We start from the raw sequence: 24,896 nt of genomic DNA on the forward strand, positions 1-24,896 counted from the left end.
TACAGCCCAGCGGGACAGGTGGTATGATACCGCTATCGCTGGGACATACACAAGCCGGGCGTTGAATCGTCAACTGTAAAGTGAAACTTGGCAGGCACGTACTTCAAGTCACAGTATGTCAACCTCAGGCCTTGGGAGCCAATACTATTTACTTACTATGTCCAACACTATCCTAATACACACACACACACACACACAAGTATGTTATATCCACATTAATAAAATCCCAATTCCCCGAGATTGACGGATGTTCCACCGACAAACCTGGAAGTAGCCTATAAGAAGCTCAATCCGAGTGCTCGTATAAACCTCCCATCTTCATTGGTACAGTCCAGTACTAAGGAAAGAGGGCAGACACTAATAGAGTTGGGACAAGAAGAAGTTTCCCCTTGGATGGGGACGGAAGGAGAAGCAGAAAAGAAAAAAAGAGGTGGAAGTCCCACAATTCTATATCGAAATATCGAACACGAAACTCACTCCTCACGCAACCGCCTCACCAACTGGCCCACCGTCATCCCCATCTCGTCTTCACCCGCCAGCCATCCCAGCGCGGTCCCCAACAGCCGAATCACATGGCTCACCTCCTCAGGCCCCAGTACCGTCCGATCGTAGTCCGCATGCACGACCATTTCCGTCGCCGCCAACCGACACTCCAGACTGAGCCCGTACTCCAGGAACTCGGGGTACTTGGTCTTGATCGGCGTGACGCCGTGGATGGCCGAGGCTGGCCCCGGCGACGACGCCGGCTGCACGATCAACAGGCACCGGTAGGCGGACGCGGCGGCGCAGTCCGGACCCAGGGCTGCGATGCACGGCTTGGCGACGTGCTCGTAGGGGATCATGGCCGTGCTTTGGTCCTGGATGGTTTCGAGGAAGCTGCGGACCGTCGTGCCGCCGCCGCCGCCGCCGCCGCCGCCGGCGCTGCTGGCATCATTCCACCGGATACGCACCGGTACCAGGGTGATGGCCGGGCCGACCAGTTCCGAGATCCCCGGCAGCGCGATGGAGCGGCCGGCCTGCACGGCCCCGAAACAGATATCCGTCGTGTGCGTCTGGGCCGCGAGCACGAGAGCGTAGGCGGCGCGCAGGAGGGTCGAGATGGTGACAACCTTGGTGGTGGGGGTGTTGTTTTTGTTGTTGGACCGGGATTTTGGGGGTAGGGGCAGGGTGAGTTCGATTACGCTGTCGGTGAGCGGGCGGTAGTCTGCGCTGGGGAACGCCGGGAAAAGCGTCTGGGTGCTGCTCCTGAAACCCTGGAGTTGCGAGCGCCAGAAGGCGGCGTAGGTCGGGATGGGTTGCTGCTGCTGCTGCTGCTGCTGCTGCTCAAGCGACACGATGTATTGTACCAAAGCTTTGTAGGGCGTCGGGGTAGTGGCAGGGGCGGCGCCCACGGCAAGGCGGCTACGGCGGCGGCCGGTGTACAGATCCGCCACCATCTCGTGCACGAGCCGCACGCTCCAGCCGTCGTACGTGGCGTGGTGACTGGTGAAGACGAAGTAATAATCATCCGGCCCATGTGGGATTAGGGCAAACCGCGTCAGAGGCGTCCCGTAGTCGAAGCGGGTCGAGCGGTCCTCGCGTAGATAGTCGCTCAGCCGGCTGTAGGAGGTACACCACTGGATCGGCTCGTCCACCACCACCTGCAGCGCTCGATAGCTGTCGTCGCTGGCGTCGTAGCCATCATCGTCGTCATCGTCTACACGAACAATGCGCGTCCGGAGGATCGGGTTCTCCGTCACGACTTGCTGCCAGGCGGCTTGGTACCGCGCCAGATCCACCGTGGCCGTGTCGAGGTGCGCAATGAAGCGCAGGGTGTTCGCTTCGGAGACCCGCCGGGTCACCTGGATCATGTCTTCCTGCAGCCATGTACAGGGGTAGAGGTCCTCAATGCTCTCGTAACCAATCTTCCAGGCACGACTGACGCGCGCGGTGAGATCGGCACCGGTAGGAGAAGGAGACAGCATCTCGTCGGCGGACTGTTGTTGTTGTTGTTGTTGCGTCTCAGGGTGCAGGGAAGCAGCCATGTCGGCTAGCACGGGGCGATGGAAAATGTCCGCCACGGTGATGGCGAGCTTCATTCGTTGCGCCGCGGCCACTAGCCGGATGGCCGCGACGCTCTCCCCGCCAAGTTGGAAGAAGCTGTCATGGATGCCCATCTGCTCCGTCGACAAGTCAAGAACGGTGCCCCAGAGCTCGAGCAGGACCCGTTCCATTTCCGTCTGCGGCGGCACCTTGGCGACTGTGCCGCCGGCGGTTCCTTCGAGGGCAAACGCGGTAGCCTGCGCCATCGAGAGGCTGGCTCCCAAGCTGCGCAACGCCCGTCGATCCAACTTCCCCGTCCGCGTGCTCGGCGGGAAGGAAAGGGGCACATACAAGGTGGGAATCATATACTTTGGCAGAACCCGGGCCAGCTGCGCCTTGAGCTCCAGGAAGACGGCTCGCGTGGCCTCAAGGGCGTCGTCGTCGACGACTCGGGGGGCGGCATCCGGAGCATCGGCGGTGGCCTGGGTAGGCCAGTAGAAGACCGCCAGGGCATCCTGACGATGTTCCGCCTGCCGGATAATCTCCACTGCGGTGGCCCAGGATTCGCCGGCGAGGCTGACCGCAATCTGATGTTCGATCTCCCCGAGCTCAATCCGCTGGCCACGTAGCTTGACCTGCGAGTCCTTTCGGCCCACAAAGGTGAGGGTGGCGCCGTCCGGGTTCTGTTGCACCAGGTCGCCCGTGGCGTAGCACCGGCTACGCTGTCCACCTCGGTACTCGGCCAGCCAGGTGGGGTGCACAAAGGCTCTGCGCGTTTTAGCTTCGTCGTGGAGATATCCGCGGGCCAGATTGGGGCCTTCAATCAGGAGCTCCCCCGTGCATCCAACGGGCATCAGGCGGTTGTGATTGTCGGGATCGACGACCCAGCAGGCGCAGCCGATGGGACGGCCAATGTTCCCCCCGCGGGCGTCGAGCCCCAAGGGGCTCGTGGTCGTGGAGTAGATGGCACATTCGGCAGGGCCGTACGTGTTGAAGAGGTTCACGCGGTTTGCCCAGCTACTGATGATGTCGTCGCCTAGCAGCTCCCCTCCCAGCACCAGCGTCTGCAGGCTCGGCACCGCCTCGGGGTCGATGGTTCGTGCCACCGACGGCGTCAGATCCGCCCACGTCACCCGCATCTGCTGCATGGTGGGGCCCAGATTGTTCAGGCGATCATGTTCGGAAGCAATGCACAGACAGGCGCCGTGCATCAGGGTGATACACATATCCTCGATCGCCACGTCGAACGCAAACGAGGCAAACTGCAGCACGCGAGTGTGAGGCGTCACCCCTAACGCGCTTGCGTTGCCCCGCGCAGTGGCACATATGGAGGCGTGCTCCAGCACGATGCCCTTGGGTGTCCCCGTGCTGCCGGAGGTGAACACCACCCAGGCAGCGTGGTTCGGCCGCAGCTGGGGATGGCAGGTCGGCCCTGTCATCACCGTTTCAGGCAGCCAGCGCAGCCGAGACCGGTCGACGGCCAGAACGGGGACCCCTTGGTCTCTGAACAGCGCGCGGTGCGCGTTCGAGGTCAGTACCAGAGTGGCTTGGACCTCCTGCAGGATTTGCGCGTGCCGGCTCGGGGGGTGGCCAGGGTCCAGTGCCACGCAGACGCCGCCCGCCCGCAGCACGCCCACGACGGCCACCACGGCCCAAACAGACTTGTCGAAGCAGAAAGGCACCACTTTCTCCGGACCGACCCCAAGCGTACGCAGGTGGAGTGCCAGGCGGGCCGAAAGTCGGTCCAACTCCCCGTAGCTCATACCCGGACCCTCCACCTCACACAGCGCGGGGGCGTCCGGCTGCAACTTCATCTGGCGCTCGATGGCCCAAGCTATTGTGTCGTCCACCGGGCTGCGATCAAGGGCCGTGGCGGCGTCTTGAGCGAGGAGCCGCTGCACATCTGCGGCGGGGATGATCTCCCCCTGACCCACCGGCGTCGGCAGGTTCCGAGGATCGCCGAGAAGATGCAGCAGGCGTTCGAACTGCCCGACGATACGCTGCACCCATTCGCCCGACAGCACCGACGAGTCGTAACTGGCATGCACGCGCACCTGATTCCGCTGGATCGAGCACTGTACCGAGAGCAGATAGCTAGGGAATTCGCGGTCGGTAACCTGCACCAGACGCATGCCGGCTACCGTGGCCGCCGCACCGTCGGTCTTCTCCGGCTGCACCACCAACAGGCTCTGGAAGGTGGCGGCCACGCGACAGTCCTCCCCCATATTGGCAATGGCCTTGACACCTGCGTGCTCATATGGAATCATGCGCGTACCCTGTTCCTGGACCTGCAACAAGAGATCGCCAAGCGTGAGGCTGCGCGCCCACCGGACCCGGACGGGGACGACTGTGATGGTTGGGCCCATGATGTCCACGACGCCCGCCAGGGGCGCCATACGGCCCGTTTGCACCGCCCCAAACACCACGTCCTCGGTCCCGGTCTGGATGCCGACCGTCAGCGCCCAAGCAACTCGGATGATGGTGGAGAGCGTTATGTTGGCGAACTGGGAACTGGATTGCGGAGCGAGATTGGAACAGAGGGTAATGACATGGTCAATCCCGCGATCTGTGAGCGGCCAGTATTCGGCACGCGGCAGCGGAGGGAAGGTCGTGCCCTCGAATCCGGCCAGCTCGTTCTGCCAGAACCGCTCCTGCGCCTCGTCCTCACCGGCCTGGTGCAGAAAGGCGATGAACGTCCGAAACGGGATCGAGAATGGCACCGCGTCCGCCTCGTATGTCTCCTTGATCAGCCGCAAGGTGCGGAAGTGGCTCCAACCGTCATAGACGACGTGGTGGGCGGTCCACACAAAGTACGAGCCGCCGCGGTGCCCGTCCGGTAGCAGGCCCAGGCGCATGAGCGGCGTGCCGTAGTTGAAGGGTCGATCGTCCACACGAGACAAGTACTCTGGCAGACTCGAGGGTGTGGTTTCCCAGGCAATGCTGTCCGCCAGAACCACCTGCAGGATCGACGCCTTGACGAAGACCAGCCGTGTCCGGAAGATCTCGTTCCTCGCCACGACTGCCTCCCAGGCGCGTCGGAACCGCATCACATCCACATCGGCCGACAGGTGGTAGACGTGCTGCAAGGTGTTCGTCTTGGGATTGCGCGTGGTCAGCGCCATCAGGCTCATCTGCAGCGGCGTGGCTGGGTACACATCCTGGATCGTGTCCCGGGGAAGGTTCCATTCGCGACTGACACGATCTGCCAAGCTTGCCGTCATCTGAGGGCTCGCCACTGGGGCCGACATCCCCGGCGCAGCCGGTGCGAGGATGGTCAGCTTTGTGGCCATTGAAGCAAGCACCGGGTGCTGAAAGACATCCGCCACGGTGAGTAAGAACCCCGCCCGGCGCGCTTCTTCCACCAACTTGATTGCCGCAATTGAGTCCCCGCCAAGCTCGAAAAAGTGATCGTCTCTCCCAGTTTCTGCCTCTGGCACATCCAGGACTGTTGCCCATAGCTGCGACAGCCGGTACTCCTCTGTTGAGCTGGGTCGAAGCTTCTCCTTGCGAGTAGCGGTCGAGAGTCCGAGCTGCTCCGCCGTGAGAGTAGCCGGGAGGGCCTGCAGCGCGCGGCGGTTCACTTTGCCTGACGACATGAGCGGAATCTCATCGAGGGCGACGTAGTACTTCGGGACGAGTGCCGCCGACATGCGGACAGCCAGGTGCTGGGCCACCGCGGCAGCCCATCCGTCGGGAATGCCCCGATGGGGATGGCTGAATTGAACAAAGACCACGAGGCTTGGGGTCCTGACAAGCCCGCCTGGCTGGGCCAACTCGGCGACAACCTTGGAGATGACTCCGCTGCTGCTGCTGTCGCTGCTGCTCTGCGGGGTTGGATCCGCGAGCGGCAGAGCGCGAACATGTGACTCGATCTCGCCCAGCTCCACGCGCTGGCCATGCAGTTTGACTTGGGCATCATTGCGGCCCACAAAAATCAGACTGCCGTCACTCAGGTCGTACCGCACCAGGTCGCCCGTCTTGTAGAACCGGCCCACAGGTTGGAGGGTGGGACTCAGCTCGGCATACCAGCGAGGAGTGTCGATGAAGCCCGAGTCCGTGCGCTGCTGAGCGTGGCCAAGGTACCCGTTGCAGACGTTGGGCCCTTCGATGACCAGCTCGCCGACGAGCCCGACCGGCCGGAGTCGGTGATAATCGGCCACCTCGACCACCCACGCGCGGCAGTTGCACAGGCTTGCAAAGCCGATGTTGCGCGGATTCGACGCTGCCGTCAGGTGCGGGTTGACCGTTGACCGCGGACTGCACTCGGAGGGCCCATAACCGGCCATCAATCGCACACGCCCACTCCACATGTCGAGGTCGGTCTGCTGGAGCGCCTCTCCCCCCAGCAGGAGGGTCTGTAACGCCGGCACTCGGTCCGGATCCAACAGACGCGCCACGGTCGGGGTCAGATTGGCGAAATTGACGCGCAACTGTGCCATGGCGCCGGCAATATCGCCCAGTCGCTCCTCCTCTGACGGCACACAGACGCACGTGCCGGCACACAGTCCCGTCAGCATATCGGAAATGCAGACATCGTATGCATAGGATGCAAACTGGAAATTCCGTGTGGTGGACGAGAGCCCCAGGGCGCGGGCCTGGGCCGTGGCGGCCGAGCAGAAGGCGGCATGCGGCGTACGGTGGCCCTTGGGCATGCCCGTAGACCCCGAGGTGTAGAAGACGTACATGATTGCGTCCGGTGATACGGCGGGGAGATCGGCGGACTGCTTGGTTGGTAAGTCCCCGTGGAAGAAGCTCTCGTCCACGATGATCGGGTGAGCGGCCAGCCCCGCCGCCTTGGTTGCGTATCGCGGGGAGCATAGCATGAAGCGACTGCCCACTTCGTCGGCAATAAACTTCAGTCGTGGCGATGGGTGCGAGGGGTCCATGAGGTTGAAGGCGCCGCCTGCCTTGAGAATACCGAGCATCGCCACCAGCGTCCACCGCGACTTCTCGTAACACACGGTCACCACCTCGCGGCCCGGCGTAAGCCCACCTGCCAGCAGATACCGGCCCAGGTGCGTGGAATACCGGTCCAGCTCCGCGTAGGTGAGACGGCCATCCCATGATTCCACGGCGACGGCCTGAGGCTGCCTTTGCGCTCGTGCAGTAAACAAGCCATGCGCCGTCTCGCGGACGGGCTGCGGTGCCGCGCGGTTCCAGGCCACGAGCTGTGCGTAATCATCAGCAGTCAGCAATGAGAGGTTCTGAATCGTGGTCTCCGCCGGCCGTGACAGCAACTCGCGCAGAACAGACTGCAGCTGCCGTAAGAGTGCTTGGGCTTCCGCCTGGGACACGATCGCTTCTGTGAACGAAAGCCGCAACTCGACCTGGGCAGCTGCCAAAGTACAGTCCACCGTGACTGGATACTGGTGGTAACGACCTGCATCCAGAAAGGGTGGATAGCCTTCCATAGTGGTCAGGAGATCTGGGGGCGTTTTCAGCGCTGGATGAACGACCAACAAATTCTGAAAGTGACTGGCCGCCTCTCCCTCTGGCCCAATGCCCGCGAGCTGGGGCCCGTTCAGATAAGAATGAACCGTGATTGCCTGCAATTGATCTTGGAGAGCCACCACGGCCACTTGAATACTGTCTGTTTTCGTGAGCCGCACACGAACGGGCGCGACGGCTTCCGTGGGGCCCATAACTGCCTCCAGGGTGCCTATCGATGCGGGGCGACTCGCTCGCGCAGTCCCAAAGATGACATCGTCCGAGAGTGTTCGAGAGGAAAGAACCACGGCCCAGGCGAGGTGGACCAGGGCGTCGAGGGGCCGCAGTTCACCCAAGCGGTCGGGAAGATCAAGCGACGCCGAGAGCGAGGACCGCGAGAGCTGGTCTGCCGTGGCAACGGAGGAGGGGACATCGGGGTAGTGGAGGTAGTTCGGCTCCGAAAGTTCCGACATCCAGAACATGGCGGAGGCTGCATGGTCCGCCTGAGTGAGGTGCTCCACGTAACGGGAGTAGGGCACTGCGAGGCCACCCGTTAGTTGACGGTATTCGTTCTGGAACTGGTCAAGGAGCAATTGTAGCGCGACCCAATCGATCAGTGCTGGATGGATTGACAGGACAAAGGCACTTTTCCGACACCTATCATCACCCTGTCGAAGCGCAAAGTGCACCAAGGGCTGGCCATTGCGCCAAGGCCCACTGAAGCGTGGGTCGGCGAGGTGGTCATGCAGGCTGGAAATATCCTCCCAGGGTGGCAGTTGTTTGGCAACGGCTTGCAGCAAGCCTCCCTGTCCATCAGCGACCAAACGAGTCCGCAGGATGCTACTGCGTTTCACGACTGCCAACCAAGCTAAGCGAAATTCGGGGATCCCCACAGCATGGTCGAGCTCGAGGACCACCTGCGACAGTCGCGATGGGAGTTCCGTCTGGCTGAGGAACAAAGCCTCCTGCCTGCGGGTGCTCGGTAAAAGGTCATCAAGATCCCCAAGCGGGACCTCGGAAAGTCGCAGCATGGCCTCAAGATCTTGCGCTCCTATGCCCTCAACCAGGGAGAACGGTTTCGCTTCCTGGTATTGATCCCCAACCAGTTCCGCCAGAATCAGCGCCTGTGACTCTAAGCGGGGGTGCTGGAAGATATCCGCCACAGTCAGATGGAAACCACGGCTTCGGAGGACGGTGGTTAGCTCAATGGCTGCAATGGAATCACCCAAAAGGAAGAACTCGTCCGTCACATTGATATCTTGCGGAGGAACCCGTAGAGCCTCCGACCAGGCCCTGACGAGAATGGCCTCTCGCGAATCTCGGGCCCCTTGCCGTGTCCCTGGTGACGCCAATGAATACTCCAGTATCTCCGTCTCTGACAGATCGGCCACCAGGGCCCGAAGCATTTTCCTATCGAGTTTACCCGCTAGACTGACGGGCAGGTAGGTGACTGGCACGAAGAGGGCGGGGACCATGTGTCGGGGGAGCGTAGTGCCCAGACTGTCCTTGAGCGCAAGGAGCTGATCGTTGAGGGAAGGTGTGAGCCTCCCACACCGAGGAGGGAGGCGAGGGACGATATCCAGAGAAACCTTCGAGCCCTCCAGTGCTGCTGGCGGCATGGCGAAGAAGGCAAGCAGCTGCTGGGTCGGTGTTCCTCGCAGTGAGACCGGTGCGACATCCACAGCGACTTGTACATCGGAACGTCCAAGGTGCGTCCGCACGTGGGAGGCGATTTCGCCTGGCTCAACGCGCTGACCGCGAAGTTTGATCTGGGTATCCTTGCGCCCCACGAATTCGATGGACCCATCAGCCAGGTACCGAACGAGGTCGCCCGTCTTGTACACCCGACGGAAGCACTGGTCAGTGGACCAAGGGACCTCATTCACAAAATTGAGAGATGTAGCGCTGGATGCGTCCAGATAACCTCTCGCCAGGTTGGGGCCCTGCGCGACCAGTTCCCCGATCGCGCCGAGGGGCGCCAGAATGGCGTGGTTCTCTGGACGCACGATCCAAAGCTTCACGCCAGGAATGGCAACGCCGATGTTCAGCGGGCTGTCGGACCCATTGCTGCTCACGGGATGCACAGAGCAACAAATGCAGCATTCCGAAGGGCCGTATCCATTCAGTAGGCTGACCCTGGAAGACCAGGTTCGTATCAACTCAGGGCTCGGGGCTTCCCCACCCAAGACCAGCGTGCGGAGACACGGGACGCTACTCGGCTGGAGTGTAGCGCAGAGGGTGGGCGTGAAGAAAGCCCAGTTGACTTCCATTTCACGCATCGCCGCAGCGAGTCGACTGGTGCGGTCTCGCTCGGATGGAATACACACCACTCCGCCGGCCATCAGGGTTGTGAAGGTTTCCTGCAGCGCGGCGTCGAACGTATACGCCGCGAATTGCAGGACACGGGACGCTTGCGTCATATTCTGGGACTTTTGCTGTCCGGCCGCACTCGTGCAAAAGCCCCGGTGCTCCAGGATGATCCCTTTCGGTTCCCCCGTACTTCCGGAGGTGAATTGAATGAAGGCTGGATCTTGGGGGCGGACCGCCGCAGCTGCAGGCAGCTCCGTGCTGTTGGCGGGAAGATTAGGGAACAGGTCCCGCGCGACCACGATGGTAGTGCGCAGGCGAAGCGAGTCCGCCAGCCCATGGTGCTCGCGTGAGACCAGGATATGGGAGGCTTGGGTGTGGCGTATGATAGCCTCAGACCGCGCGAGGGGGTGGTCAGGGCTTAAAGCCACGGCGGCGGCTCCCGCCTTGAGCGTGGCCAGGCTGGCTACCACTGCCCAAGCAGATTTAGAGAATAGAAAAGGGACCACGTCTCCGACTTTGACGCCACAGAGCCGGAGATGTAAAGCCAGACGGGACGCAAGGTCGTCTAGTCGACTGTACGTCAGGTCGTCGTCCCAAGCCCGGATAGCGAGGGAGTCCGGTCGCTCGCATGCGCGTTGCTGAATGATCTCGTGCACACAAGCGTCCACGAGATGGAGTGGGTAATCGTTCCACTGTAGTATGGTGTTGAGGTCTATCTGACTGATCAAATCGAGATCCTTGACTTTCACGTCGGGATTGTGCATGGCTTGGGTGATGACCTGGACCAAGCCGTGTGCCATGCTTCTAGCTCGATCGGAGCCCATAGCTGCCTGGCGATGCTGAACACGCAAGGTGCTGTCATCTTCACACAGAACCAGTCGCATCGTGATATGCTCCTCACGTCGGGGGCGCTTGGTCGGGGCCACATCCGATCCCGAATGCACATACTCAAGTGAGCTCCAGTGACCGGGGCTCGGTGGGATGCCACCGTCGGTGGCAGTCACCGTTGTGAGAACATCCCGAATCGACTGAGACGGCGTGACGGTGAAGTGACATAGGCAGGCTTTCGAAGCCCCTTGTCCCCGCACTGTGATGTCTGCGTAGACATCTTCATCGTGGTCGTAGGCGGCCACGACGGTGGCCCACGCCGCCTGAAAGAGCTGTTCTGGTGCGATCTGGTGGGATTGACATGACTCATGCAATGCTGACTGGCCCAGCTTGTGTTCAATAGCGAAAGACTTCCATTGCTGCTGTGTGATATCACTGGGTAATGGGAAAGACAAAGAGGGAGCCATTGTGGAAGGGCTGTATGGTCTGGGTCTGTCTTGATGCAAGTGAGCTTTGCTTTTCAGCTGCGCAGGGGGGATATGGCTTTATCCCTCCCCTTGGCTTTAAAGGTTGGTGAGCTCATCGCGGCTCAAGGAGGGTAATGTCGTGATAGATTTAGGACACGACGATATAGCTCAACGGGGAGGATTGGTTGATGCCGACCCACCGAGCACGAATCTAATGCGCGGTAAGCTTACAACCTCCCCTTCCCTCAAGCCCCTCAGCTTCAAGTTCATGCTTGCAGATCCTGACATGATATCAGACTAGACGGTAAGCTCATAGTCGGTGTTACAGGGGGCTTACTGCTCCCGGACAGGCTCCGCGGTCCTCTCACTTCGGTTGCTGGCTGTGCCGAAGCGGGGAGAAGCGACAGCTAGAGTAGGAACCGAATCAAGAAATGGCACGAGTGACGATAGATAGTGCACTTTGGAACCTGTCCACTGGCTCAGGAATGTTGCTGCTTCAAGGCGTTAGAGGTAGAATTGCTGGAAGTGCGAAAATAGATGAATTCAGGGTGATGGAGAACTTTGGTAGTGAAGCTGGCGCATCTACAAGAAAGAGCCTGTGGCAGAAAACAAAGAGACCAAAGGCGGTGGGCAGACCACCTGATCCAACAGGCGGGCTGCCTCTGTGCCTTTGCAGTGCTATGATTTCTACTACAGTAGTATCTACTCCGAAGCTCCAGAGTTTGAACATTTGAAAGCCATGGGTTCCTTCGCAGCCACAGTGTAGCAGCCCTTATTTCCTGAGAATTACTCCCCCGCCGCGACAGGACACTTGCTGCTGAAGTTCTTCACTGCCCAGCACTTCAATCCATGGGTGTCTGTCTGAGAGGAAAGCAAACCATACATACCCCCCTTCAACTCTGTTCAGCCATAGCCAAGGAGGTAGAGCTAACTACTGGACCTTCTCCCGCCCATTAGCGTCGTTTTTTGAAGGGGTATGGCGGTAATGACCAGCAGCCCAGCCAAAGCGACTGCCAAATAGAAGGTCGAGCGCACGGCCAGGTTATATGAGAAGGCCACGGCTGCGACGTCTTGCGAAGGGATCTTCCCCTGCAGATTAGTTGCGCCCAGATGGATCACGCTTTCCGGGTCGAGGTCGGGCGCTGTGACCTGCAGGGAGCTGCTGAGGCGGTTGAGAAAAACCGCCTGCGCAATGCTGATGAAGACGGCCTCGCCCAGATCTTGGGAGAAGGTCATCAAGGCCATGCCGGCGGAGAGATCACCGAGGCTCAACACCGCCTGCGCCGCGATGAAGGGGATGGACACGCTACTGCCCGATCCGATCCCCAACAGAATCAACGAAGGGATCCACAGCCCCTTGGGGGTGGTCGTCGAGAAGCGCGTCATCATGGCGATCCCAGCCACGACCAGCAGGCCAGCCGGAATCATGATCGGGGTATAGATCCCGGTCGCCGACATGAAGCGACCCGCCACCATCGCCGACACGAGAATGGCGATCACCAGGGGCAAGGTGTAGATGCCCGACTGCAAGGCAGTGGCCCCCCGAACGGTCTGGAACCATATCGCCAGCTACAATACCCACCACCGCTCCCGCGCTTCCGTTAGTTTGGAATCCCACTCAAAGAAGGCCATGGCAGCGTTTGAAGGGGATCTTACATAGTATTGCACAATCGCGCGACACGCCGAGAGCGAGAGACTGAAGAGCGCCCCCGCGAGGATGACGCGTTTCTTGATGATTCGTGGAGGCAGCATCGCGCTATCCTGCTTCCAGTGTTGAATAAAGCAGAAAACCGCGAAGACGATGGGAGCGAGCACGAGGAGCGCAATGATGCGCGAATTGTCCCAGCTGTACGTCTCTCCGCCCCATTGCAAGGCGAGGAGGAGACAAAGGACGGCGGGGGCAAAGAAGAAACACCCCAGGAGATCCAGCTCTCGCAAGCGCTCGACCTGCGATTTCCGACTGCCCGAGGGCATCTGGGGGAGCTTCAGCAGCAGGATCATGGCGGCCGGGGCCGCAGCCGCCGGGAGATTGATGTAGAAACACCACCGCCAGGAGAGAGTGGAGGTCAATGCGCCCCCGATGATGGGCGCCGCGGCCATTGCGGTGTACTCGCTGGCGCTGATCAGGCCGAGGAAGGTGGCCCGTTTCCGCAAAGGAGTGGACATGGCCACGATGCTTTCGAGAAAATCAACCCCCCATCATGTCAATGCACGTATTCCCTTCAATTGAGGTTGGGAATTCAGCCGGACACTTACACCATACAACCTTGGCTGATGCCCGAAAAGCCGAGACCCGTGATGGCTCGTCCGACGATAAACACCAGCGAGCTGGGAGCCAGGCCGGAAACCAGAATGCCGGCCTCGAAGAGTATCATGTTGAGAAGGAAGACCCATTTGAGCGAGTAGTTATCGTACAGCTTGCCCTGCGAGAGCTGTGACATGCACGACGTGAGCCGAAAGGCAGCATCATACCAGCCGACATCTTGCACGGAACCAAACTCGTCGGTGATGCTGGGAATGGCGGTGGTCAAAATGGTTGCATCCTGTACAAACCGAGAGGGGCTTTGTCAGTCTTCCAGGGTTAATCCAGGCTCGAAGGCCACGAGCAGCTCTATGGGGCATACCAATCCGACCAGAATCACACAGAGGCAGAGAGACAAATAGATCAGGAGCAATGGCAGACCTTGTGCGTAAGTGCCCGCCTCCTCCTCCTCCCCTTCCTGTTCCTGTTCCGACAGGGTGTCAGAGCGTGCTTGGGAGACGTCTTGGCTCTTTTCTGGATTATGCAGAGTCGTTTGCGGGGTGGTGTCCGCGATGGGCATTGGGGAAACCTGGGGTCGATCCATGGAATTGATACTGATTACTGTTTCAGCAACTGAGCTCTGCAGGGGAGGGGAAAGGGGGGTTGGGGGGACGAATACGGGAGAATGAAAATGATTTTCCAGTGAGAAGAGAGGAGTGCGAAGTGAAGGGGAGTGAAGGGGAGTGAAGGGGAGGGGAGTGACCGGCCTCTCCGACTCGGGTGAGGTACAGCGTAGGGCTTACCCCGGAGACCAGGGCATGCTGATGCAATCTGTAACATGCATGATTGGATACCGGTGGTACTGATAAGACTATCGGAGTGACCAAAGCAAGCTTTTGAGCAAGCTTTTAGGCAGTGATAAGCTTTCGACCAATGATCGCGAAATCATCGGGCAGGAAGAGGAGAAGAAGAAGAAGAAGAAGAAGGAGAAGAAGGAGAAGAGGAGATGGACTCGGGAGGTGGTAACTTAGCCCTGAGTAGTGGTTGGTGGTGGATACTGCCAAGGTAACGTTAATGCCCTCACCCAGTACCTAGTCAGCGGCGGATATCTGGCTCGGACTCCGAGGTATAAGATAGGAACCTAGCACTATAAGTCATCATGTATGATTACAGGTCAGCCTGACCCCTGCATGTCATCATGCATGGTACCTATGAAACAGTCGTCGAATTCGAGGAGACGCTAGCGCGGTGGCAAGCGTTTTCGCCTCGCAGAGTGGTACTAGGTATTGCTTGGCCCTCTCTCTTTTACATAGTACAAGTCCGATCGATTGGACGCCAGGGTGAACGTGTTCAATCTCCAGTGGGCCACAAAGAAAAGGCCTCCAGACTATACTATATAGTTAGCGTCAGCTCTTCAAGCAATCTACGGCGCTTGCTATAGTACTACACCTAGTACCGACTGACTATACCTATACCCTCAATTCATGGCACGAGAAACCACTCCACTCCTCGAAAATGACGGCCCACCAGCTACAGGGAACGCGGCCGAAGAGACCCTCACATTGGTCCGTTCGTCAACCTCGCTGGTTCTAGTGTCCTACCTTCAATTTTCTCTTCCCTTTGCGGGGCTCCTCTTTGTGGGTCGACTCGGGATCGACGAGCTCGGGGCTGTCAGCCTCGGGGCTAGTATCACCAACATCACCGCATACGGGGTCTATCAAGGACTGTGTTCCGGGCTGGACACCCTCGGGGCCCTCGCCTACGGGATGCGGCGGTGGGATCTGGCCACCCTGTATCTGAAGATGACGCTCATGCTTCTGACGATCGTGAGCTGCCCGGTGGGCCTGGGATGGTGGCATAGTCAATCCATCTTGCGGACGATGGTGTCGCCGAAAATCGCCGCTCTCACCTCGCAGTACCTCCGGGTCTCGTTGCTGAGCCTGCCGGGCCATGCAGGATTCGAGGCCGGCAAGCGCTTCCTGCAGAGCCAGGGGATCTTCCACCCGCCAATTGTGGTCCTCTGTTGTGCGGTCCCGGTCAATCTCGCGTTGCATTGGTGGTTTGTCTATCGGCTGCAGTGGGGATTTGTCGGGGCGCCGGTCTCTGCAGCACTGTCAGACACCATGCTTGGGGCAGGTCTTCTGGCCCATGCCACATACCTCCGTCCCATCAGCCGATGTTGGCATGACGACGATGACTCCGCCTCTTCGTCATCGTCTCCAAATTCATTGCCCCGCGCGGGGGCACATTGGCCGAGGCTACTCCGCCTCGCGCTGCCGGGCTCGATCACGGTGCTGGCGGAGTATCTGACATTCGAGCTGCTGACGGTCGGGGCGGGGAAGCTGGATGCGACGCGGCTGGCGGCGCAGAGCGTGCTCAATGGGACGGTGGCTGTGGCGCTGCAGCTCACCTTTGCGATTGCGAGCGCGACGACGCTGCGTGTGGCGACGCTAATGGGCCAGAATCGCCCGCGTCGTGCCCAGCTACACATGCGCGTCGCGCTGACGACCGCGGTCGTGGTGGCACTGCTCAACCTCAGCGTGCTCCTGACGGGGCGGTACTGGATCTCCCGGCAGTTGTGCACTTCGGTCGAGGTGCAGACCCTGGTGGTGCGGACCATGCCCTTCTGCGCGCTCCTGCAGATCGTCTATGCTACCGCGGAGTGGGCCAATGGGGTAATGAAGGGACTCCAGATGCAGCAGACTGCCGGAGTTCTGTCTCTGGTCTGTCACTATACGGTGAGCTAGCTCTCAATCCCTCCTCATTCGTTGTGGCTCCGTTGATCGGTTCCAGTTAGTTGACGTCTACCTCTTCCTTGAACGTCCAGATTGCAATCCCCACTTCGTTCGTCGCGGGCTTACTGTTGAAAGGCGGTCTGGTGGGTCTGTGGCTCGGCCCCATCATTGGGATGACGATGTAAGCTTCCCCTCTTGGTGATACCTCGAGCTTAATCTATTGTTGCTTTTTGATTCGTACATTCGCTTAAGATCGATCCACTCGTCGATGAAACCAGGTTTACTCTCCTTGCCACTTGGGTGATCTTTCGAGGAGGCCTTTACTGAGAATATGACTCGGGTGAGCTTTCAGTCTTCAAAGGCCTCAGTTGGGGAACGAAAACAAAACATTTGCTTACATGGATTACTTCCTCTCTAGGCAGGTCTTGACTCATTCGCCTTCCGCCAGACGAATAGCGAGTGGCGACGGAGATGAAGCTGGTGGCAGTGGATGCTTGAGGTATCCGTTTTTAAGAGTAGATAGACTGAGTCAACAACTACTTCAAGGTCAAAGCGGCAGGTTACAGTAGGTACTAGGTAGTTACAGACCGTTTTACCGGAAAAAGCAGTAGTAGCCGGGTACCTACTACCTAACGTACCTAGTCTTCCATGTAGTACCTGGTAATTACTGTACAGTACTCCGTAGTAGTACCCATACTGAACTACTACAGATAATTGACCCAAAGATACAGTCGAAAAGTACTTCACCCCCCCCAAAGAAAAGAAGAGAAAAGAAAAGAAAAGAAAATCACTCACTTAGCGCAGCAAAAGCCCTCTCCGCCCCCAGCAGATGAACCTGAAACGCCTCGCTCGCAATGAAGATATCCAGGGACACCCCAATCGCATACACCTCGGAAAGCTGTCGGAGGAGTGCCCTGCCCTGCGCGCCGAGTCGGTCCCGTTGTTTCTGGACGATTGCGAGCGCGTGTTCGGCCTGCAGTAGCTGGCCATGATGTATGTGTAAACTTAAAGGGGTGTCGGTATTGTTGTTGTTGTTGTCCTGGTTTGTTGCGGTAGGAAAGAGGAAATTCGAGAGCTGGATGGCTTCTTCGTTCACCTGCGGCAGGTGATGATGATATCCACGATCACGGGGGAATCCAGGGGAGCTCTTCTTCGCTTCCAGTAGCGATGACGCGGCAGCAGCACTCCTCCTGCTCCAGCATGAGCAGAGTTCAGCATCGCCCTCGCCGTGGAGGTTCAAGGGAGGAGGAGGAGGCTCTGAGACGAGATTGCTGTTGCTGTTGCTGTCGTTGTTGCTATCGCCGCGCAGGCGATTAGGGCTTGATGCACCGGGGCTATGGTGGAGCTGAGGATAGTGGTCGTAATGAGTGATACCCTCGATCTCGCCCTGTGAACGATCGCTTTTTGCGGCTCGGTTACGCTCCCCTGTGGAAAGAGAAAAGCTCTCTTGGAATTAGCGGGTTCGTCGAAAGCGAGAGGCAGAGAGGAAGGGAGAAAGAAAGTCACTCGTACGAAATCGGCGCTGGGCCAGACGATTTTGGAGCATTCGTCGCTGACGATACCCTTCCTGGGAATCCATTGTTGTGCACAGGTGTTGCGGCGACGATGATGGCTAGGTACCTTTACAAGTAATCCTACCTGAGCTGATAATGAGAGAAATCATAACCTGTTACCAAGTCAATCATGGCTCGGGGAAGTATGGACAAAAGTACCATACATAATGTGTGCATTGCTGGAGCCATCTCCAGTATTTTAGTAGGATCCTACCCATTTTTCATCCGGAGGTGGGGTCGGCGTGTGAATTCTCTCATTGCCACTAATTGATAGTTGATCACAAATATGGCACCATTCCTGTAGAATCTGTAGCCGCTGCGTGCTTATTCTCTGCAGAACGATAGGGTCCATGGCCAAGAACAAGGAAAGGAAGGAAGAGGGGTGAGGGGCAAACAAATTAATTAATGGGATGAAATAAAAGAGAAATCCAAAAGGAAAAGATTTGACACCGACCTAAACCTGTCCTGCCCATCACAATCAATCCCTACGACGGACGAAAAGACATAACAAAAGCAACAACGCTGCACTCAAGCTTACCGTCTCCTCCCCCGTCCATACCAAGATAAGAATAAGAATAGCATAGAGAAAAAGAACACCATGAGCAATATCTTTCTCACCTTCCTGTTTGCCGGAAGCATTTTCCTGGCCCGCTGGATCTGGTCTTCTATCCAAGCGAGGGGACGGTGGCGTCAGTCGGGAATCCCTCAGCCACTTGGCCACCCCATCTTCGGTGCCAAAAGCCAGCTCGGCCCCAACCCCGGGCGGCGACTCGAGGAGCTGGGCCTGACGCAGGGAGAGCTCTTCCATATCCGGTTCGGCTTCGAGGACTTCGTGTACGTGAACAGCCGGGAGGCGGTGCGCGAGATCTTCGATCGACAGTCCGCCAAAACCTCGTCCAAGGGCCCGTGGCGCGGTGCCACGCCGATTGTCTCGGGTGGGCGCATCGCCATCATGCCCTACAACACGCACTGGCGGCGGCTGCGCACCATCCTGCACCAGCTCTTGCACCCGAACGTAGCGCGGAGTTTCCGGCCCAGTCAGGAATTCGAAGCCACACAGCTGGTAAGCGACCTGCTGCAGAGCGGAGGGGAGGAAGTCGTCTGCAAAGAGCAAGCCCATCGAATGTCCCTCTCAGGTGAGTATAAGGTACCCGTCACCATTACCATATCACCACTCCTTCCCGGGGGTGGGGTCGTGGGGACGAAAGTCCCCGGGCTGACTGTTTATTCATGCTTCAGTCATTTTAACCTCGACGTATGGTCGACGAGTGGCGTCAATGGTTGGTGATTACACCGGACCCCATGAGGATATGGTTGTCCACTGACAGGTGTTCTTGCGTTAGGACGACCCGATCTGCCACCGGGTCGATAAGATCATGGAAGACTTCTCGCAAGCAACCGCGCCGGGGGCGTTCATCACCGACCTCATCCCGCAATTGGACCGCTTGCCCACGTGGTTGCAGTGGTGGCGGGCCCGAGCCCTGAAGTTCCACGAGCGCCAGCATTCCCTCTGGATGGGGCTGTGGCAGGAGCTGCGGCAGAAGGTCCTCGAGGGCAGCGCGCCAACATGCTTCGCCAAGCACTTCATGGAAACGGAGACCCAACGCTATGGGATTGACGAGAGCCAAGCTGCGTTTTTGGCGGGCAGTAAGTCTGGCCCGGGGCAGGCTGCTCCTCCCCCTCTCGCCCAATTACGCACACCAAAAACTAACACGCAGCAACCTTTTCTTGCGGAATCAATAGCCCTGATTGAGGCAGGTTCGGATACCTCCGCCTCGGCCCTCAATATAGCCATTCTGTACCTGGCCGCCAACCCAGCGGTTCTCCACCAAGCCCACGCCGAAGTCTCGCGCGTGGTCGGGGGTGACACGCGGTCGCCCTCCTTCGACGACATCGACCGACTGCCCTTCATCCACGCCTGTATCCACGAGGTCGCGCGTATCCGGCCTCTCACCCGGTTCGGCACCGCCCACTACACCACCGCCGAGGTGCAATACAAGCAGGCGCGCATCCCCGCGGGCTGCTTCGTGGTGATCAACCAGCCGGCGATCCACCACGATCCCGCCTCCTACCCGGACCCCCATGAATTCCAGCCCGCGCGCTACCTGAAAAGCTCCTCGTGGGCGCCTTCGTCGTCCTACCCCTCTGCTTCGGACAAAGCGAAAGACAAATCCCACCTCAACTTCGGCGCAGGGCGGCGCATCTGTCCCGGCCTCCATGTGGCGGAGAACAGCCTATTCATCGTCCTGGCCAAGCTGGTGTGGCTCTTTGACATCCTTCCCGCGCGCGACGAGGCCGGCCGCCATCCCCTCCCCGTCGATGTGTCTGATGATGGCTTTGAGGACGGGGCCAATACCGTGCCCAAGCCCTTTCGGGTGCGCTTCGTGCCGCGCTCCGCCGCTAGGGCGGAGAGGATGCGGCAGGAATGGGAGGAGGCGAAAAGGGTCGGCTTCGTGATTCGCGATGTCAAGGTCGATCTGGACGGGGTGGTAGTGGGTTGATTAGGGAAATGGGAGGACGCAACGAATGGACGGTATCTGGTGTGAAGCGGAGGGGTGGAGGGGTGGAGGGCGATGCGGTCCTTGAGAGGTCGGTGATCGAGCTCTCAACTATGGCTCGATTGTGCTAGAGGGTTAGCTACAATACGCAGTGGTTAGTTAAGTCATATTTCATGTAGTAGCTTGATCGGATCTTAAGCTCTGGTGTTGTTCATTGTGAGGGAGTCGGGTTGACAGTCAGGGGGACTGCAGTGGGCTCGTCTTCATCATTACAGTAGGTGGAGGTACTGTCACGGGTGCTGTCACGGGGTGATCGAGCCGAGTCCGTCCATTTTAAGGTACTTTGAACCTGACTTAGTAGTTGCCAGATTGGACAATGCTTGCTTAGTCATTTCAGACCTTCATTCGGTTCTTTAGTTAGTAACTAGTGTAGTAACATGCACTGTAGTAGCATAACCTCCAGCTTGAAGTTGGAACTTGTCCTGGAACTACCTTATTAGCCCAAAGTCATGATCATATGTGATATGCTGAATATGTGCAGCACAGTCCAGAGGACCTGACTAGCGGGAGGGGTCCATGATGGGGGTCCAAGAAGCCCGAAGCGTATGGCATTACACTTTCCGCTGTAGCCATCGGGGAGATTACTGCGTAAATATCTCTACGGTCCTACAGAGCATCCTACACCCAAAAAAAAAAAAAAAAAAAAAAAAAAAGGACGGAACTTCTGTGACCGCAGCCGCCGTGGTAGAAGAAGTCGACTGTATCCTACCTACTCCAAGCCTACATGGATCCACGATCCCATCGACGACTCACATAATATCCCCAACCAGTAGACTAAAAACTCGACAACAGCAACAGCAGAACCGACTTCAACACGGTCTTTTTATTTTCATGAATTTGGTATCAACACGGGCCAGAAAATACGGACATACAATTACTTCAAACGGTGTAGCCAGACCGCGGGTCCCTGCTGTTGTATCCCTTGATTTGAATGATCCTCCCCGGGGTCCTCTCGAAGGAAGTCGACGAAAGAAGAGCCTCAACTTTGCCAGCGGGGAGGTGGAAAGGAAAAATGTCTATCACAACGAAGAAACCGATTACAGGAAGTAATCCGGGGTGCGCCTCGAGACCATGGGCTCTCCTGCGCGCGGGCAGGGATCGAATTGTAAGCTAGAGGGCCAGTGTTAGCGCGGTCAACTTGCAGCAGGCGGGGAATCAACCCGAAAGCACATACAACGTATACTTAAGGTGCTCATCAATCTCCATGATTGCGGCTTGGTTGCCGCAACGGTAGCAGTAATTAGGAGCTGCAGGAAGAAAGCCAAAGTTAGCCGCGTCATCCATGCCGATACCCCAGCCGGGCAGACAGCAATACCTGAGAAGATCGTGACCACGTTTCTATCCTGCGACCAGTTGTAGCCCTCCATTACCAGCTGGTGCGCCCGTGCAACCAGAGTCAAGCCGTTGTTGTGATTGAACGCCTCCGAGATATCCTGTCCGAATGTATAACCCGCTCCACGGGGGGAGATCCCCCAGCCGCATCGATCGTCGGGGTCACTCCACAGCAGATCACACATGGGGCCTTCGTGCGGCACCTCCTGGATGCGGTCCAGGGAGCGGATGTTGTCGAGCGTGTCGATTGACGGACTCAGACCGCCGTGCAGGCAGAAAATCTGGTTCTCGATGAGTGCGGTGAGGGGGAGATAGTCGAAAAGGTCGGTGAAGTATTTCCACACGTTGGCGTTGCCGTATTTGCGCAGGCACTCGTCGTAGAACCCGTAGACTTGCGTGATCTGGCGGGACTCGTGGTTTCCTCGCAGGATGGTGATACGCTGCGGGTAGCGGATCTTCAAGCAAACAAGAAGTGTGACGGTCTCTACGGAGTAGTAACCACGGTCGACGTAGTCACCTACACGGGGAGGTCGGACACGCGCGTTAGTCGGAGACACACATACACACACGCACACAGGGGTAGGCAATCCCCGGGATGAGGGATTGCCGCATGCCTCCACTTACCCATGAAGAGGTAGTTCGTGTCGGGGTTGGGACCACCGATGCGGAAGAGCTCCATCAGATCGTGGAACTGGCCGTGGATATCACCGCACACAGTCACTGGGCATTTCTGCGGAGAGGCAGGTTTCCGGTCAGCCCGATCGGTCGCGACAGCTGAACTCTCGTAGGTGGACAGGGCCAACCAGGAGAATTATGGTAAACATCATCATAATCAAAGGACACATACCACGGGCTGAACGTTGGACTCGTCTTGCAGTACCTCTCGCGCCTAGGTGGGGAAAAAACAAAACCATGATTAGGAGCTGGTCGACAACAGCCGGAATATCCAATCGACAGAAAGACACACCCGATCACACAGTCTCCGAACATCTTCCTCTGCCAGTTGCTTGCAGGTCATCAAGCTCTCGATCCATCCGTCGAGGGTGGGTATGGAACCCGGGTCGGTCGTCGGGGAGAGGTGGTGAGGTTCGGGCGACCGCGCAGTATCGATTTCCATGTTGTTATCCATTGGGAAGACCACCGAGGGGAGTTGCAGGTGGTAGGGAGCGAGATTCGGGCGAGAACAAGCGGCGAAGGGCGGTGGGGGTGTGAAGGGAGAAAGGTCTCGTGAGGTGAGGTAAGGCGGGATTCTTTTCTTTGGGGGTGGATGAGAGGGGGGAAGCAAGACGCCCGGGGCGAAACGAGACGAGACCTAATTTGGGGCAATAGGAGGGGGAGAACGAGGAGGAAAGCGACACAAAAGGCTGTCGCTAGAATGACTAGGCGATAGCAATAAGGATGAAAGGGGATTTGAAGTTGAAGAGTTGATTGGGATGGGAAGACTGGTGGTGGGTGGGGAGGGGGGGGGGGAAAGGGAGCTGGCTAGAAGGAGGTGGTGGAGAGGTGTGAGATGAGGTGGATGGGTTTAGCAGGTTAGCAGGTTAGCAATCTGCCAGGGTGGACGGGCATCAGAGCAGCAGAGCAGAGCAGAGCAGAGCAGCAGCAGCAGCAGCAGCAGTTTAGCAGTTTAGCAGTTCAATAGTCAGTCAGTCATATCTGCAGTGGCCGCCGCCCGTGCGTGCGCCACACCGCCCACCTTTCCTGCTTTCTGCCCCAGGAATTTTCCTTCCTGCGCCACACTTGGGATTCTCTCGGTTGTGGTGGTTGTGGTGGTGAGTGTGGCACGGGCGGAGAATCTAATTACAATACCGACATTTACAACACAACAATTACGACAACTCCAACAGACAAAGACAATCACAGCAGCGCAAACACAGAGTACTACAGCCGTCTTGCTCATTCCATCAATGATCAATTGCACAATTTACAAGTTAAGTACAAGATTGCAGTCATTCATCCTCATAATGGCCAGCCAGCCAGTCATTCCCGTGGAGCATTTTCGTCATTAAGTCATACTACATGTCCCCCCCTCCAATAATTTTGGGCCGAAGTGTGGTTTAGATGATGTCACCGCCAAACCCGCCAAACCCGCCGAATCCTCCTCCTCCGCGTCCGCCAAAGGATGGTCCCCGCCCCCCCTGACCAAATGGTGCTCCGTCTCCAGGTCCAACAGGATCATATCGTGCTCCTGGAGGCGCTTGGGGATCATATCCTCCTCTGCCTCCTCCACCTCGCCGGCCTGCAAAAAGGGGATCATCGAAGGTCGGATGCATCCCACCCCCACCCCCGCCGCCGCCCCCAAGCCCCGGGCCAACGCCACCATAAATCGGATCATGGGGACCCAGACCTGCTGGGTATAGATCACGGTCGCCGATGCTCAGTGGGTTCCGACCGCCCATCCCCGGATAACCCCGAGGGGGTCTCTGGATCTCGAACTCGTCTTCGAAGCCTGGGGGAGGGAAGTCGCCGGCTGGGACCGGTCGGCGGGGAGGCACGGCTAGAGGGTCATCGAACGGATAAGGGCGAGCAGGTTGGGGGAGAGAATCGTCTCGGAGGGGGTCGTGTCGCGGTGGCCGCTCCTGTTGCACCTCCCGCAACGGGCGGCCTGTATCCTCGTATCCTTCTTTGTACAGCCCCGGAGCGAGTTTCTGGATGACGTTGATCTTGAACAGGTTGATCAGATCTTGGACCCGCGGGGGCGAGATGAATGTTTCTCTGAGGGCGCTGGGGAGATCGGCGGAGGAGGACAAGGGGAGCGCGGATTCGGAAATGTAGTCTTGGACGGGGAGGTCGAACGAGGTCGTCTTGTCGTCGCCCAGGGCCAGCGCGAGCACCACAGCTTTGCTGCCCAGTCGACTGATTTTGAGCAGGTATTGCATGGAGGACTGGGAGTGAGCGTAGCGAAAGGCGAAGCTGGTGCTCGCGTTCCATTCGGCCGGTAGACGCGGGCTGTCGGACGAGCTTTCTGTAGGTGCCCATGAGATTAGTAAATATGCCTGTAGGGACAGAGAATCGCGCAGGTATCGCGTACCAAGATTGTGGTCCTCTCCCAGACCGACGAGTCGAAAGCCCACGGCTGTCATACAGGCATGGCCGATCACAGCGACAGCCTCGTAGGGGGTTTTCAAGTTGGGCGACGCGCCTTCATCCTGACGGATGGCCGTCGCAGCAAGCTCCAGGACATGATCCGGACTCAAGGCATCTGCCATAATGGTGTGTATGCTGAGATTGTGGGGTCGGTTCAGATATGAGTAGATGGGGTAAGTAAGGTCCAAGTGACGGTGGCGTAAATTGTCCGCGATGTTCTTATCGGCTGGGATGAGCTTACATTACGCCGCCTATCGCTGCCTGGCCGACCGCATTGGGTTAGTCACTTGGAGCTGAGCTTTGGACAGCACAACGGACTGGAACCGCGGGAATTG

General features: G+C 58.4%; 7 protein-coding genes across 7 annotated transcripts; 2 read left to right on the forward strand and 5 right to left on the reverse strand.

The window, feature by feature from the left end:
- Positions 1-123: 123 nt before the first annotated feature.
- BO72DRAFT_448539 (uncharacterized protein) lies at positions 124-5,398 on the reverse strand (the record flags this gene model as incomplete). Its single annotated transcript, XM_040944814.1, has 1 exon — positions 124-5,398. A coding segment is annotated over exon 1 (4,832 nt), but the record flags the coding sequence as incomplete, so codon positions are not given.
- A 201-nt stretch (positions 5,399-5,599) lies between these two features.
- On the reverse strand, positions 5,600-8,912 carry BO72DRAFT_510443 (acetyl-CoA synthetase-like protein; the record flags this gene model as incomplete). The annotated part of the gene is made up of 2 exons (XM_040949360.1): positions 5,983-8,912; positions 5,600-5,627 (listed from the first exon to the last, which is right to left on the reverse strand). Exons 1-2 carry the CDS (start codon positions 8,853-8,855, stop codon positions 5,600-5,602), a joined length of 2,901 nt encoding a protein of 966 aa, XP_040800859.1. The 5' UTR covers positions 8,856-8,912.
- Positions 8,913-11,743: 2,831 nt separating this feature from the next.
- BO72DRAFT_405161 (MDR family MFS transporter) lies at positions 11,744-14,542 on the reverse strand. The gene is made up of 5 exons (XM_040942277.1): positions 13,976-14,542; positions 13,679-13,910; positions 13,311-13,597; positions 12,711-13,230; positions 11,744-12,623 (listed from the first exon to the last, which is right to left on the reverse strand). The coding sequence occupies exons 1-5, from the start codon at positions 14,134-14,136 to the stop codon at positions 11,982-11,984; spliced, it is 1,842 nt and encodes a 613-aa protein (XP_040800860.1). The 5' UTR covers positions 14,137-14,542; the 3' UTR covers positions 11,744-11,981.
- A 102-nt stretch (positions 14,543-14,644) lies between these two features.
- Positions 14,645-17,013, forward strand: BO72DRAFT_486456 (MATE efflux family protein; the record flags this gene model as incomplete). The annotated part of the gene is made up of 5 exons (XM_040947938.1): positions 14,645-16,034; positions 16,124-16,212; positions 16,450-16,530; positions 16,578-16,596; positions 16,831-17,013. Exons 1-5 carry the CDS (start codon positions 14,781-14,783, stop codon positions 17,011-17,013), a joined length of 1,626 nt encoding a protein of 541 aa, XP_040800861.1. The 5' UTR covers positions 14,645-14,780.
- A 1,169-nt stretch (positions 17,014-18,182) lies between these two features.
- Positions 18,183-20,085, forward strand: BO72DRAFT_378881 (cytochrome P450; the record flags this gene model as incomplete). Its single annotated transcript, XM_040941334.1, has 4 exons — positions 18,183-18,720; positions 18,824-18,864; positions 18,928-19,231; positions 19,328-20,085. The coding sequence occupies 4 exons, from the start codon at positions 18,183-18,185 to the stop codon at positions 20,083-20,085; spliced, it is 1,641 nt and encodes a 546-aa protein (XP_040800862.1).
- Positions 20,086-20,832: 747 nt separating this feature from the next.
- Positions 20,833-22,975, reverse strand: BO72DRAFT_448546 (serine/threonine-protein phosphatase). Its single transcript, XM_040944815.1, has 6 exons — positions 22,442-22,975; positions 22,322-22,363; positions 22,099-22,204; positions 21,458-21,991; positions 21,317-21,389; positions 20,833-21,252 (listed from the first exon to the last, which is right to left on the reverse strand). Exons 1-6 carry the CDS (start codon positions 22,601-22,603, stop codon positions 21,180-21,182), a joined length of 990 nt encoding a protein of 329 aa, XP_040800863.1. The 5' UTR covers positions 22,604-22,975; the 3' UTR covers positions 20,833-21,179.
- A 387-nt stretch (positions 22,976-23,362) lies between these two features.
- On the reverse strand, positions 23,363-24,764 carry BO72DRAFT_430079 (proteasome inhibitor PI31 family protein). The gene is made up of 2 exons (XM_040943094.1): positions 24,506-24,764; positions 23,363-24,439 (listed from the first exon to the last, which is right to left on the reverse strand). Exons 1-2 carry the CDS (start codon positions 24,681-24,683, stop codon positions 23,532-23,534), a joined length of 1,086 nt encoding a protein of 361 aa, XP_040800864.1. The 5' UTR covers positions 24,684-24,764; the 3' UTR covers positions 23,363-23,531.
- Positions 24,765-24,896: the final 132 nt, after the last annotated feature.

This window comes from Aspergillus fijiensis, assembly GCF_003184825.1.
Source record: "Aspergillus fijiensis CBS 313.89 unplaced genomic scaffold BO72scaffold_26, whole genome shotgun sequence".
Classification (NCBI taxonomy): Eukaryota; Fungi; Ascomycota; class Eurotiomycetes; order Eurotiales; family Aspergillaceae; genus Aspergillus; species Aspergillus fijiensis.